Raw genomic sequence first — 14,229 nt, forward strand, 5'->3', positions numbered from 1 at the left:
TCTTTTATCCGAAATTTTATTGAAATTAATAAAAAACTGTTTTATCCATAAACGTTAACAAAATTATATTTGTTATTTTTGTTTTACAAATATTGAAAAAAAAATCAACCAGGCTGTTGATAATTTTTTGAAGAAAAATTTTCTAGTTTTTTTTTACCGTAGAATAGTTTTCTACCATATCGCATATTTTTCGTGATTTTTGAAATTTATTTTTTTGATTTAGATAAAAAATTGTCCAGACACTCTCTAAGTCAAAAAAAAAAACTATTTTGGGGGATGGGTAAATTTTTATTTTTTTTTTCAATATTTTTATCGAAGAGATTAGATAATTTCGCAATAGTTTCATTTTTAAACATTGAAAATCGGAACAATAGTGTCCGAGATATTATCAGTTGAAAATTACAGGCTTAATAGTTGACACTTAGAAAATAATATTTTCATCAATTCGAATTCTTGTTGAGGCTGTTTTTCAGAAAAAAATGCCCGATTTTCAAAGTTCTAGAGAGAGGTAGCTGTGGGATATTTTCTCAGCTTTTCAAAAATAGAAGTTTTTTTAAAATGCTAAACATAAAAATGTAAAATTTAAACTTGACAGTAGCAAAAACTTAAAAACGGTACAGTTTCTAATCAACCTAATCTTATCATACATTTAACATTTTATTATTAAAAATTGTAAAAAAAAACCATTTAATTGCAAATTTGATAATGGGTCATTCCAGGTCAACTGGGTACACTTTTGGACTCGACCTTCACCGATTTGAACCAAACAGAAATCCCAAATTTGGTGCTGATTGGACCATCCCTCTATTTTTAGCACGGCCTCTTTTTTGACGATTTTCTAAAAAACTTTTTTGAGCAAAATACTTTTTAAAGGTTGCATTTTATAGAAAATTGTTCAAGGAATTCGATAAAAATAAAATTTTAACCCTTATATTATATTTTAACGTTTGAAGTATTAAAATTCAGTTTTGTCCAATTCCTTATATTTTTATTTGTTTTATTTTATCACCATCGTGTTTTCCGGACAATTTTACATAATAATCAATGTAGACCTCAAACTAAAGTGAACTATTGGCGAGAAACAGTGACTAAACTTAAAAAAGTTTGATTTTGCGCAGCACTCTGTCCTATGAATTCGAATCCGAAATAAGTTTCTCACATATAAAAACCGAACTATGCGGGATTCATCCCTTTTTGTTGAAAAGTACACAATGTACTTCCGAGTGCTGCGCAAAATCAAACTTTTTTCAGTCAAATTGCTGTTTCTCGCCAATAGCTTATTTTAGTTTGAGGTCTACATTGATTATTATGTAAAATTGTCCGGGGAACACGACGGTGATAAAATAAATAAAAATAAAAATTTAAGGAATTAGTCAAAACTGTATTTTAATACTTAAGAATTTAAAATATAATATTAGGGGGCATTTAAGGGTTACAATTTTATTTATATCGAATTCCTTGGACAATTTTATATAAAATGCAACCTGTAAAAAGTATTTTGCTCGAATAGTTGCAAAGTTATGATTAAAAGAAAAAAAAAAGTTTTTTTGAAAACTGTCAAAAAAGAGGGTGGTGCCAAACATAGAGGGATGGTCCAATCAGCACCAAACTTGAGATTTCTGTTAACGATCGATAGATGAACGTTCCCTCCAAGTTTGGTCCAAATCGGTGAAGGTCGAGTCCAAAAGTGTACCCAGTTGACCTGAAATGACCCTAATGCTTTAAAAATTATTTTTAATTAAAAATACCTTTTTTTGTGTTGTAATTTAAAGTTCTAATTTAATTTTCAAAGCTCGATTTGAAAATTTCCACTCGTCACCTGTTGTTATTTTTAAACCACTCAATTTAACCTTCTACTTACGTGCCAGTGATGGTCGAAAGTGGATCGCCTTCCGGAAGCTCTCCACGGCTTCAGCGTAGTCTTGCTGATTTTGTAGTAAAATTCCTCTGCAAAAAATAGGGACAGATAAAAAAATAAATAATTAGAATTCGCTGTGAATATTTACACTCAATCATGTATTGCAACAATCTTTCAAAAAATCACTCAATTCCGATTGGTGGTTTGTTCGCTCACCGGTTGATTTTTCCGGTTTAGTACAAACAACCACAAATTGTAAAACAGAATTGTAGAATCGGACGGGGACAAAAAAATCTAGTCATTGCACCGCCAGGCACGCTGCAAACACCGGTACAGAACACGTACGGCCAGACACAATGTTTGATTAAAAATTGAAACATGAATCCTGATGGCGATGGCGCTTGGTGTGCTGTTGTTAGGGTGAATCTTTTTTGAAGTTCTAAGTGTTGTTTTAGTGAAATTTTAATTTTTTATTAGAAGTTCTAGTGGATTCTATCTAAATTAAGTTTTGGTTTTAAAGAACAATCGCCCTATTTCAAACCATAAACCGTTGAGCTTGTCCTAGGGTAAAGGTCCCACGTTCAAACATCATGCCATGAGCATCCTCGACATAAACACTGCAAAATGTATGCTCTCATCCTTTTCTATTGGCAGGACAACAGCGATTTTCCGCTCGTAGAATCCATCTTGGTACACTGCCGCTACGTTCCGGTTAATACGGGGAAGGGAATCATTAGCAACCACGATATTCTCGCGAAAGCTCATCCCAGCGTAATTTCCACCAAAACGAGTGAGTGCTACCTGGTAGTATTCAACACAGTGAGTTGGTAAAGTTTTCCCGGAACAATTCCCATTGCCTTAGAACTCACTCGGCGATCAACATGAATTACACTGTGAAATTTGTCTATAAAGTGATTTGCGAATATGTTAAGTTTTATTTTTGATATTTCTTACTGTGCATTCGCAAATTTCCTTCCACATGTGTTTGCCCTTCTGTGGTCGCGTCGTGGTGTACCGTTTCAATTTGCGAGTGTTTTCCGTGCAGGAGTCTGTTCTTACTAAAGAGGGGGGAAGGTATTGCATGTTGCAACCCGGTTGTTGAGCGGTTCCGCTGTCTGTTTGGCTGAGTTGAAATTGCTTCTTTTTGCTGTCATTCGGCGGTTGAGCGTGGCAAAAGGGATTGAAATGAGGTGGATGATGGCAACAAGCTGCTGTCTTTGCTGACTTGATGGGTTTGGAGGACTTCTTTGTGATTGTCAAATTTTAGTATGTTGAATTTGCTGAATTTACTAGAAGAGGATTGTTTTCATTTAGAACAGCTTTTAAAATTTCATTTTAAACATTTGAAAATTTCATATTTTTATAACATTGCTGGGTTATTTTTTAATGTTTATCTATGTTTGACAAAGTTGTAAAGCTGACAATTACAAAAACTTTTTCAAAACTTTATTTTCCTAAAATCGCGGTTACTCTTGATGGTTACAAGTAATTTCCTTATGTCAAAAAATTAAATTGTTTGTTTTATTAATTTGTAGAACATTAATACAGTCTAAAGAATAACCATGCAAAGTTACAAAAAACACGAAATTTTAACATGAAAAATGTTTTCTGAATGGATAAATTACTCTTCTGGTTTATTGCATTTATGAAAAGTAACATTTGATTTTTTCTTGATTTTTGCAACGCAAAATATTGTTTTCCTGATTCCTGAGATTACGTTTGACACAAAATTTCCAAATCTACCGTTCTGGCTGCAAATTACTGGCAAACACTTTTTTTCTAATATTCGAAAACGAACGAACCCTACCACTTCTCTGCCAAATGACTCATTTGTATGTTTTCCAATCCAATGCCTGCTGACCAACTATGAAATGATGGGAAAGTATAGTTTGTATCAGAATTGGTTTATGATGATAAAGCCTATTTCAATGATTTCTTAGGTAAATAAATAATAAAATACTTTCTTTGATTCACTGAAAACAGTCACTTTTTTAATAAAATTTTGAAAATCGGTTGGAATCAATCAATAAAAATGCTTAATATGGCTCATTTTGTCATAAGATTATAGGTAGGGTGAATTTTCCCGATTTCGAGGAAAGCGTGAAATTCGTGGAACTCCACAATTACTGCGGAATTCCGTAAAAATTCAAGGATTTTATTGAAATCTATGCAAACAAATAATAAATTTAGCAAAACAAATATCCTTAAAGGGTCAAAGCGTAACTTTGATTAGTTTTCATATAATAACATTATATTTACCATTCTAAAATTTGAAAGTAACACAAACATGCAAATAGAATTGATCCAACACATAAAATGAAATGTATACTATGGATAATTGAAATAAGATAATTATTCAAAGTAAAAAAACACAGCAAAAACAAAAAAAAGTATTTTTGAAAATATCAATAATTCCATCCAATGCAAAATTAAGAGTTGAAGTTAGGCTAATACACATTTTTTAACTGTCCTCTCCCCCCCTCTCAAACAATACGATTTCTAGAAATTAAAAAAATTCATTGAAAAAATAGTAAAATCGATTGAAATATTTTTATTTTGTTTATTTTACCGTTTTAAATTTAAATAGACATTTTTACGCTTTTTCAAATTTTGAGTTTTGAAACCATAGATTGGAAACACCCGTAGTACGTCAGGATTTTTTTTAAAGTTAATGTAAAAATGTATAAAGCACAAATATTGAATGTTTATTGCTTCAAACTGAAAAAAAAAATATTTTAAGGGGCAAATACAATTTTTTTTTACAAAATATTTTGAAATTTTTAGTGTTATAAGAAGTGTAATCAGTTGAAAACAAATGCATTTTACTGCATTTTTTATCACTGTTGCTTGTTTTAAATAGTTTTGAATTAGAGTAAAATTTTCATAAACAGTTTGGAAAGGCAAATTTTTCTATTTATTTCGTGAAACGATTTTTTTGTAAATTAATAATAGTGTTTAAGTCCAGAGTGGCCAAAGTATCAATTAGTTAGCGTATAAACCTTCCTTGGGCTTATACGAACCCAACGCAACAAAGAGCACCTCGATCCGACGCTCCGTATTGAACTGATTCGCGTTCGAACACCGTCGAATTTTTTTATATATAGATGAAAACAATACCAAATGCATTTTTCTGCATTGATAATCATATTTAGCATGTTTGGGCTGGATTAAAAATATTTTGAATTTTTGTGAAATTCCAGTGCACAGCATCGCAAAAACTTTTTTTTCGCAAAAAATAAAATTTTCGTCAATACTTAGATATTTTTGAAACTAATGATTGCAAAACAACTGGACAGGTGTATAATGCATTTTAAAACTCTTTTTTCATTCAAATGTTGAAACCATGGCTCGTAAATTCAATTTTTAAACTTTTTCATTTTTTTGCTGCGAGGGACATAAACTTCAAAAAATATTGCCAACGGCCTTATTGGCTAGTTAAATTTTGAGTAATTACAATTTGACTACCATTTCATTTTAAAACTAAAATTCCAAAAGAAAATCGAAGATTCAAACTCGGTTAATTAATACAAAAATCATTTGGGCCTTAAAACATCAATTTCATCTTTAAAATGAAACTTTTTCATAAATTTTTTTGCTCTTGGCTCCCACTATATTTTATAATTTGATTTGATCGTCTCCATGAAAACTGACAATTTTCAGCAGAAAATCACTCAGCTTAGATGCTAAATATATGATTCAGTATAAACTAATCTTTCCGGAATCCGGATGATTAACATTAAATTTAATAATTATTTTTTGCATTTTTCTCAATCCGTGGTATTTGTTTAATTTAATTTAATTGATTAATTTATTTGTGAAAAATCACTGAGTCTGATTATAGGGTTTAATACAAGGATCAAGATGCAATATCAATATTTGACCAAAATTCATGTTTTTGACTTCTCTCAGGCAGATTATTGTCGAAATAAAAGCATTTTTTTTCCTTTATAGAATTCAGACGAGCTTTATTTATTTTAGGGTAACCTATTTTTCCCAGTAAAACCAATGCATTCAGCTTGTTACACGACGTTGCAAGCAAATGTCTTAAAGACTTGGATGTGCTTTTTTATAGTTATTTCGACCACTGAATTCAAATGTGGAATCATTTAATCACAAAATGAGCTTTTTTTAACATTTTTATGTATTGATTTCAATCGATTTCTGAAAATGTGATCAAAAAAGTGACTTATTTTAAGTAAATCAAAGAGAGAAGAATTTTATTACTTTTTCTTGTTTACAAAAACATTGTTCCTGAAATCATAATCTATCATTTAAGAAGTGAGGGCCTAGAATTCCTCGTCATGTCCTCAAAATGGGACAATCTACTATAGATCTATTCACCCCTGGAGTGTATGCCTTTTGGTGGCAGATGTTTGATGTTCTTATTCTGTGTTCAATTCCTAAGTCAAAATTTCAAGGGGATCGACCGGGATTTGATACCTGAATCTTCTGCATTTGAGGCAGAAGGCAAATCCGCGGCCACATTTCCTGGTGCCATTATGGAAATAATGGTTGAGCTCAAATATGAAATTAATTCCAATCACCGCACCCAACACCACGAGCATCATCCTAACTAAACGAACCAGTAACTGTCCACCGCTTTTCAACTGTCGTTTCCTGGCCTGGAAACTCTCTGAAGGCAAGACAGACGTCCCGCCGTCAATCGATGCGCTGAATCTGGATGTTGACAATTGACGTACAAATGTGAGTGCGACATTGTCATTCATCCAGGACATACTTGCTCGGGAGCTAGAATGGAAATGGGTCACGTTTCATGGCACTGTTAGAAATTTTGATTTTTCGATTTGAATAACGTTTAGTGAAAATACGTTTGACAAGCTTTAAATTCAACTTTTTTTTTCATGATTTTGATTTCATATATTCAAAAATTCTTAAATTTTCATTTCCTTTCAACCGTGCACTCTCGCTTCGCTCCATTTGCGGGTCACTTTCCCGAGTTCGGTTAGTCCTGCAGAGTGGTCGTCCATCCAACTCACAGCAGCGTATCTAGATGAACGTTGATGATGCGTCTCGCAGGCCGTCCCACCAGAACCGCGAGAGGGGCCTCCACGCCACATCACGCTGGGTGAGAATGTGATTGCTCACTTGCCAGTTGATTGGACAGGATCTTTGGAGGGCTGGGAGGTTTGGTGGGAGGTCGCGGTTCGACGTTCCGCGGGAAAAACGCTCGTAAAACCGAATGGAGTAGTGTAAATTTCAATCACAGCGTAGACATTCTTTTTCCCCCTTAACCACACATCTACATTTGCGCACATTCGCACACACTCACATCACACATTTTCACGTTGATTTGATTCGATTGCGCCGAGTTGTGAGTCTGTGTGAGTTTGTGTGTGAGCACAGGAAATAGTTTCCATTTGAATATTTGATGGCGTTCAATATCGGCCTGAAATTGAGATGTCCGTGTGCGTCTCGCTTCGGAACGGACAAACCGGTCAGTCCTGGACACCGGAACAGGAAGTCCCGAACAAACAAAAAAAAATATCCCAAAACCACACACACTCAACGGTGAGCCTAGAATATTGTTTCAAATCAATCTCGCATCCCGGGACTGACGGATACCTGCCCGCCAGCATGGTGCAGAACTTCACGTGAGGCTCAGCTAGGTGGACGCGTGGCAAATGGCTTTGAAAAATGAATGTAATGAATCGTGTGAGAGTGGGTGCCGGGGTGGGGAAAAGTCCTTTTTTACGCTGCAATTGATTGTGGTCCGTTTGATGTGCAGTGTGTGGCACGGTGAACGACAAATTTTGCATCCAATCCGACTGATTGCAGTTTATTGGCGGATGGATGTGAGGGTGGGTGGGATGAGGTGGACCAGTTGATTGGAGCTGCTCGGTTAGACTCGTGGTGTGGTGCTTTCCTCTCAAATGATTAGATGGAGAATTGAAAAATGATTTCCCGTCACAAACGAGAAGCAATAACCGTTTATTGAATGAGCGTTTGATTAGGATTCTGGTGCTGTGGAGGTGATGTATGATGGGTTAAATACAACTTAGGCATATCATGAATATGAATAATTGTTTGAATTTATTGCCATATTTTTCACATTTCTCAGGGATCCTTCAAATATAATTAATGCAATAGGTTAATTTTTGAATTATGTAAGGATCATAAACCTGATTAAACAACTCTCTGAAACTTTGGACATTGATTTTTTCGTTTTGTTTTTTTTATTTAGATTTACATGATTTGGATTTTGGTAATTTTATGAAACTTTGTCCATTGACAATTTATGTCCAAGAAAGACATTTTACATAATTTGTTTCTACATAAAAGTCTTCATATAAAATTGGGGGATGTCCAAATAAAAGAAAGAAGAGGGAGAGAAGGAATTTTCTGATCGATTTGGTGTCTTGAGCAAAAGTTGTAAGTATCCTAACTGGCTAGCGAAATGTCTCAAAACTCGAAATAATCTATTGTCAAATTGCTCCTCAGTGTAATTAAACTATGATTTCTAAATTCAAACACTCCCCAAGATTTTTGATTGACAATTTTAAAGCATTGGTTGTGAATGCCTGGCAAATTTAGAATTCTTTTTTAGAATAATAACAAATTACAGGTAACGGGAAGAAAATTAAAAACAAATACTTTGGATTTAAGTTAAGCTTTAATATAACATGATTAAAAGTACAATTAATAAATCTTGAAAATAAAATTCAGTTAAAGATTATACAAGATATGTTAGCAAATCACATTGTAAAATCTAATTATAATAAATATACACAGCAAAAAATCCGATGGTAAAATCGCATGCAAAAACATTCACATTAGTTTTGTTCGAACGTGAATCAGTTGAACACGGGACGTCGGATCGAGGCACTTTTTGTTGCGTTAGGTTCGTGTAAGCCCAAGGAAGGTTTATATGCTCAAAAATTGCCTCTTTGGCCACTCTGGGACCGATTCCAGAGCATCTGCAGATTGTATGGGAAAATGTACGTAAATTTTGATCACAGGAGGCTGAATAAGCAAACAAGCTACACGTCAAGAAACAAAAAAAAAAAAACAAGACGAAGTTTGTCGGATAAGGCTTGTATTTCATATATTTGCAACTAGTTCTAACTTTATTCTGTAAATTTCCTTTACACAATTACTTTTTATTGAAACAAAACAATGTTGTTTTTACTTTAAATTGAGTTTAGAGTACCTTGGAATGGTCGTAAAATTTCTTCAATGTTTTGTTATTGGCTCAAAAAATCTCGAGCCGTTTTTATAAATTGGCAACTTTTTAGAAATATAGATAGATTAAAAAGAAAACCATTTTTATAAAATAACTGATTATCACAAAAATGTTGACCAACTTTATTCCTTTCAACGTTTTTTTCATTTTTCGATATTTTTTTAATAGAAAAAATGCCAACTTTTCATTGGGTAAGTCAGACGTTTTGGTTTGGCCAAATTATTATTTTCGTTAATAATGTTTATTTTGGAAAATATCGAAAATGCACAAATAAAATCTAATTTTGGATGTAAAGTTAAATTTTTAATCGAAAAGTACCTGTGTAATTTTTTTTATAAATTGTATCGTTGTTGAGTTTTATTTATTTCCAGATTAAATTTTTCAACAAAATTGCTTTTTTTTATTTTAAAAAACATTTTTTAAACATTGTTGATTTAACGTTTGCTTGCTGAGAAATGGCCTTGCATAGAATGAAAATTACCAAAATGAGTTCAACCCGTCAACTTTCAATCGATAATAGCATGGAATCCATTGATCAGATTATCAATGTTAAAAAATGAAAGTTGTATGAAATTTTCTCACCCATTCGCAAAAACATATAATCTGATTTTTGAAATTATGACTTACATTTAAACAGGGATTTAGGCCGTTTTGAAATGTAAATCATGATTCTAAAAATCTAAAAATATTTTTTTCAAGAGGTTGAGAAAATTTTACCCAAGCATCAACATTAAAAATCTGATCAATGGTTTCCATTCTTTACAAGGCTATATATCAGCTACCAAAAGTCGGATTAAATATGACCAACAACATATTTTTAAAATCATGTAACAACCTGTAATTTAATTTCGAAAATAATTAACAGTAACATTATACTACAAAAACAAATTAAACTGTACCGATTTTTATGATTTACTTATTTTCATTTTGTAATAAATGCAATGTATCCATGTAAACCGGGTTTTTTAAATAAAAAATTTCACAAAAAAAAACGAGTGTTCAACTTTTTTTTATTGTTATCATTTTTGAATCTGTTCAAATGACCAAAAATTTAATTTTTTGAGCTATTGAACAAATTGTTCAAATTCATTTGGTAGTAATTGCAATTACTCAAAAGAATCACAGTTATTGAAAACTGTCGAAAAATTCGATACATAATTTTGATTTGATTGCCATGTGTCAATTTTAATTTGTAATCGAAAAGTGATTTAAGGATTTTCAAATCAGTCTTGCTGTTTGATGTGATCGAAATTAGTTTTTTGGGCCTTTTCAAATGTAAGATTCCAAGTTGAATTAAAAATTTGTAAAAGTTTTGTCCATTCTCCATTGGCAATGCAGCCTTATTTTATTTTCTGAGGTGGTGGTCAAACTTGGTCATGCCTTCTACAGGTAAACAGCCACGTATAAAAAATTATTGTTTTCAAAAGTTATATATTCTATTATGTTTTTTTTAAAGTTTGGCAACGCTGCAAAATTATTTTTTACTATTTCTGCCATAGCTCAAAAGATGGCTTTTGTATCATCTAAACCACATCCAAATATTAGTGTTTTTATTAAGTTTGCGTGAGAATTCGAAAAAAAAATATTGGTGTGACGTCATGATCCGAATTCCCGGACGCTTCGAAACCCGGACACCTTATCTTGTTTTATCAATTATTTGGATATAAGTTCGCATTATGAATGTCAAAACTAAGTTATTTGATGAATTCTAACGTCAACTTTCATTTGAAGTTTGTTTGAACACTGTAGTTAATGCCAAAACAATAAAATAAAATAATAAGTTTACCAAAAATATGAAACATTTCACTGAAATATTTCATAGGCATCTGAAGCACCGGGAAGGCAAAGCAAAAATTTATGGTTTTGATTTCTTTAAAAATTCTAGCAAATTGTTATATAAAGTATCGATTGTTTTGATGTTAACAGCTTATTTGAGACTTAAAAAATGCCATTCACTTACATTTCAATCCAAATTTGTGCGATTCATAAGCAAAATCGAGTGTCCGGAATTCGAAGCAAAAGTATCCGGATTTCGAATCAGCATTTATTAGTGTCCGGGGTTCGAAGCACAACAAGTCATTTTAATTTTAAAATTCTGAAGAAAAATTGTTAGAAAAGACATATTTTGCATGTATTCTCTTAAAACTGACTGTTTATACTACATCCTAATAATATTTCTACATTTCCAACTTATTACATGATTTTTTGCCAGCTATAACAAAAATGATATGCTACTAAGTGTCCGGATTTCGAATCATGACGTTATATATTTTCAAAGTCCTAAGCACTGCCAACAACTTTGCCGAATACACCAAATCGATAAAAAATGCGTTCTCGAAAGTCGAAGTAAAGATTTAATAAATATTTTCAAATTGTTGGGAGGATTGTTTTTTTTTCATTTAATTTCAATTATAATTACAGCTCTTTGTCAAAGTCATGTGAAAATCTAAACGATTCCCACAAAAGCAGTTTAATAATAAACATGACAGCGCTGAATTATTGCCCACTTATTGCAATTTGCATTTCCCATCTCGCAAGATCGATGAATACTGTCCCATTCCGGTGTGTGGGAGTTATGAAATGAGATGCTCCGTCGTCCGCTCATTCATGTTGCACACAACCCGACACACCGCACAGTGCTGCCTGGTTCGTTCCAGCTGAATCATTCTGTGTTGTACGTTGTGTTGCAACGCTCTCGATTCGCCCTCCGGCGGTCCGTTTTCCAACGGGGGTTCATGTTTCACATATTTTATGCTCACGTCTACAGATTGCACTCGGGATATGATAAATGGGATGTTGTTGTATTCTTTATTTCAGACAATATTTTCTTCCCGTCCTCCCCCCTCACTTCTCCACGGTGTGCGGTGTTTTTTCCGTAGGTTTGTGCTCTCTAAATGTGCTTGTTGGGTATGCACGTCGTACCGGGGGGTGATGGATTACGACACTGCTGGTACTCTAACCTTACAGTTTCAGCGTCTTGGCGCAGGGGCAAAACAACTGGACATTTGCAATGGATGAGCTTGATTACGCGCTGGAAACATTGGGGCACTTGTGGGTGGGTCCATGAAAGCACTTTCAATTTGATTCAGCTGAATCTGTTGAATATTGTTGCTCACGATTTTTACGCTTCAAAACTGTTGTGAAGGCACATGTGATTCACCAGCTTTTCTGGCTTCCTGAAACAAGCTTCAAGGGCCCACCCCTTATTACAAGCTTTATCATGCTTGACCTCAAACTCACGCACCATGCTATCCAGGAACAGGAAGCACTTGAACATGGATCATCTGGCACGTAACGCGCAACTTTAATTGCTTCTAACTCTAATATCCGCAATATGCTAGCACTAATCAGCGCATCGGTACTCGACCTCACTCTTTCATACCTTCTCTCTCTCCAGGGACGGAGGGCAAGGTGGTGAAGGGGGGAAAAACGCATTAAACTTTTAAACGTTATCACGATTTCCCCGCTGGGTTTAATCGCAGGATATATATCAGAATGTGCCCCAGTGGTGAGGGATGCAATACTGCTTCGACCTCCAGGATCTACTCGGGGTGAGGAGGATGCTACTCAGTGTACAACCCCATCCCGAGAGTTGAACAAGCTTTTTACCGACCCATCGCACCTCGCCCCCTACAAGCTTCGACCATAACCCGGCAAGGGGTACAATAATGATTAAACTTTCTGCACCGAGCAGCAGCTCAGCTCGATAGCGTGATATATGTGGGCTAGGGATGGTCAGATTGTTTTGGAATTTATACCCATTGTTTTGCAATATTTTGTTTTAATTTTCAACCAAAATTATTCATAAAAATAGAAAACATTATATTTGAACATCTCAAACTAATAAATTAGAGGAGTTATTAGTTTTTATGTGCATGATCCACAGTTGGACCACTTCAACTACTTGCATGTTACATGTGTGTCCCATAGATAAGCGAAATCTGATAATCACTTTTTTATTTTTGTTTGTGAAAATGTTTGTAGGTCGTTCTCCACCAACTCACACAGCAGTTGCCCTGAACCCCCCTTCGATTTGCGTTAAACGTTGTCCTAAGGAGTAACTTTTATCCCTGGCCACGAATTTGAGTTCCGTTTTTTGATATCTCGTAACGGAGGGGCGGTTCTACGCTTTTTACTCAAAATTCCGAAAAAAATACATTTTTCATCGAAAAAAATACTAAAATAGTTTTAAAAAGCTCTGCCATTTCTTGTTGCTAAACTGTAATTTTTTTGGAACATGTCATTTTAAGGAAAATTGAATGTACTTTTCGAATTTACATTAAGCCAGAAGGGTAATTTTTTCATTTAGTTTATAAGCTTTTAACAAAGTACATCTAAATTTTAGGAAATATTGTTAAAAAACTGGCAGAAATGTTATAATACGTTAAAGCTAGTTTTACTTATAAAATTATCGATGCATATTGCTTTTAGTTTATAAGCTTTTAACAAAGTACATCTAAATTTTAGGAAAAATTGTTAAAAAACTGGCAGAAATGTTATAATACGTTAAAACTAGTTTTACTTATAAAATTATCGATGCATATTGCTTTTCAAACTTAATTCGAAGCACGAATCAATTGTATTCACATTTTATATGATTTTTTTTTAACTGTAAATGTCTATAAATTTGAAGATTTTTTTTTTTAAATTATGCTTCAAAAACACAGAATATGTTTTATTTTAAAACTAATTTTACCTTCTGCTAATGGAAAAATGTCCAAATAATCAGAAAATGCATTTCGTTTTCCGATTCGAAATCAAGTTCATTGAGGAAATCATGACACTTTGAGAATATTAAAATCAGGGCTGTGGAGTCGGAGTCGGAGTCGGAGCCGGAGTCGGTGGAGTCGGGTCTTTTTGGGGACCTGGAGTCGGAGTCGGAGTCGGAGTCGTCAAAACTCGAACAGCTGGAGTCGGAGTCGGAGCCGGAGTCGGCTAAATTTTATGAGCTGGAGTCGGAGTCGGAGCCGAAAATTTCTGATAACCCGGAGTCGGAGTTATCTAAAATTCAACAAAAATTATGTTTTTTTATTGTTGAGTATTTGTCATAATGCATGTAAATTAAAAAAAACTTCTCATATTTTTAATTGTTATTTTTTAGTCGCATGCGTTGCCATCTTTTCATTAAAAAAATTTATCATATACCATATTGTTTTTGTAGCATTTTTAT

At 33.6% G+C, this 14,229-nt stretch overlaps 1 protein-coding gene across 2 annotated transcripts in view; it reads right to left on the bottom strand.

The window, feature by feature from the left end:
• LOC120422038 (protein O-mannosyl-transferase TMTC2-like) overlaps positions 1 to 14,229 on the bottom strand; it is a 496,233-nt gene that overhangs the window by 91,876 nt on the left and 390,128 nt on the right. For both annotated transcript variants that reach the window (XM_052708782.1, XM_052708783.1), the window contains exon 7: positions 1,862 to 1,947. In XM_052708782.1, coding sequence (XP_052564742.1) covers positions 1,862 to 1,947 — 86 coding nt within the window. The remainder of the gene's footprint in view (positions 1 to 1,861; positions 1,948 to 14,229) is intronic.

Source organism: Culex pipiens, chromosome 2 (assembly GCF_016801865.2).
Source record: "Culex pipiens pallens isolate TS chromosome 2, TS_CPP_V2, whole genome shotgun sequence".
Taxonomy (NCBI): domain Eukaryota; kingdom Metazoa; phylum Arthropoda; class Insecta; order Diptera; family Culicidae; genus Culex; species Culex pipiens.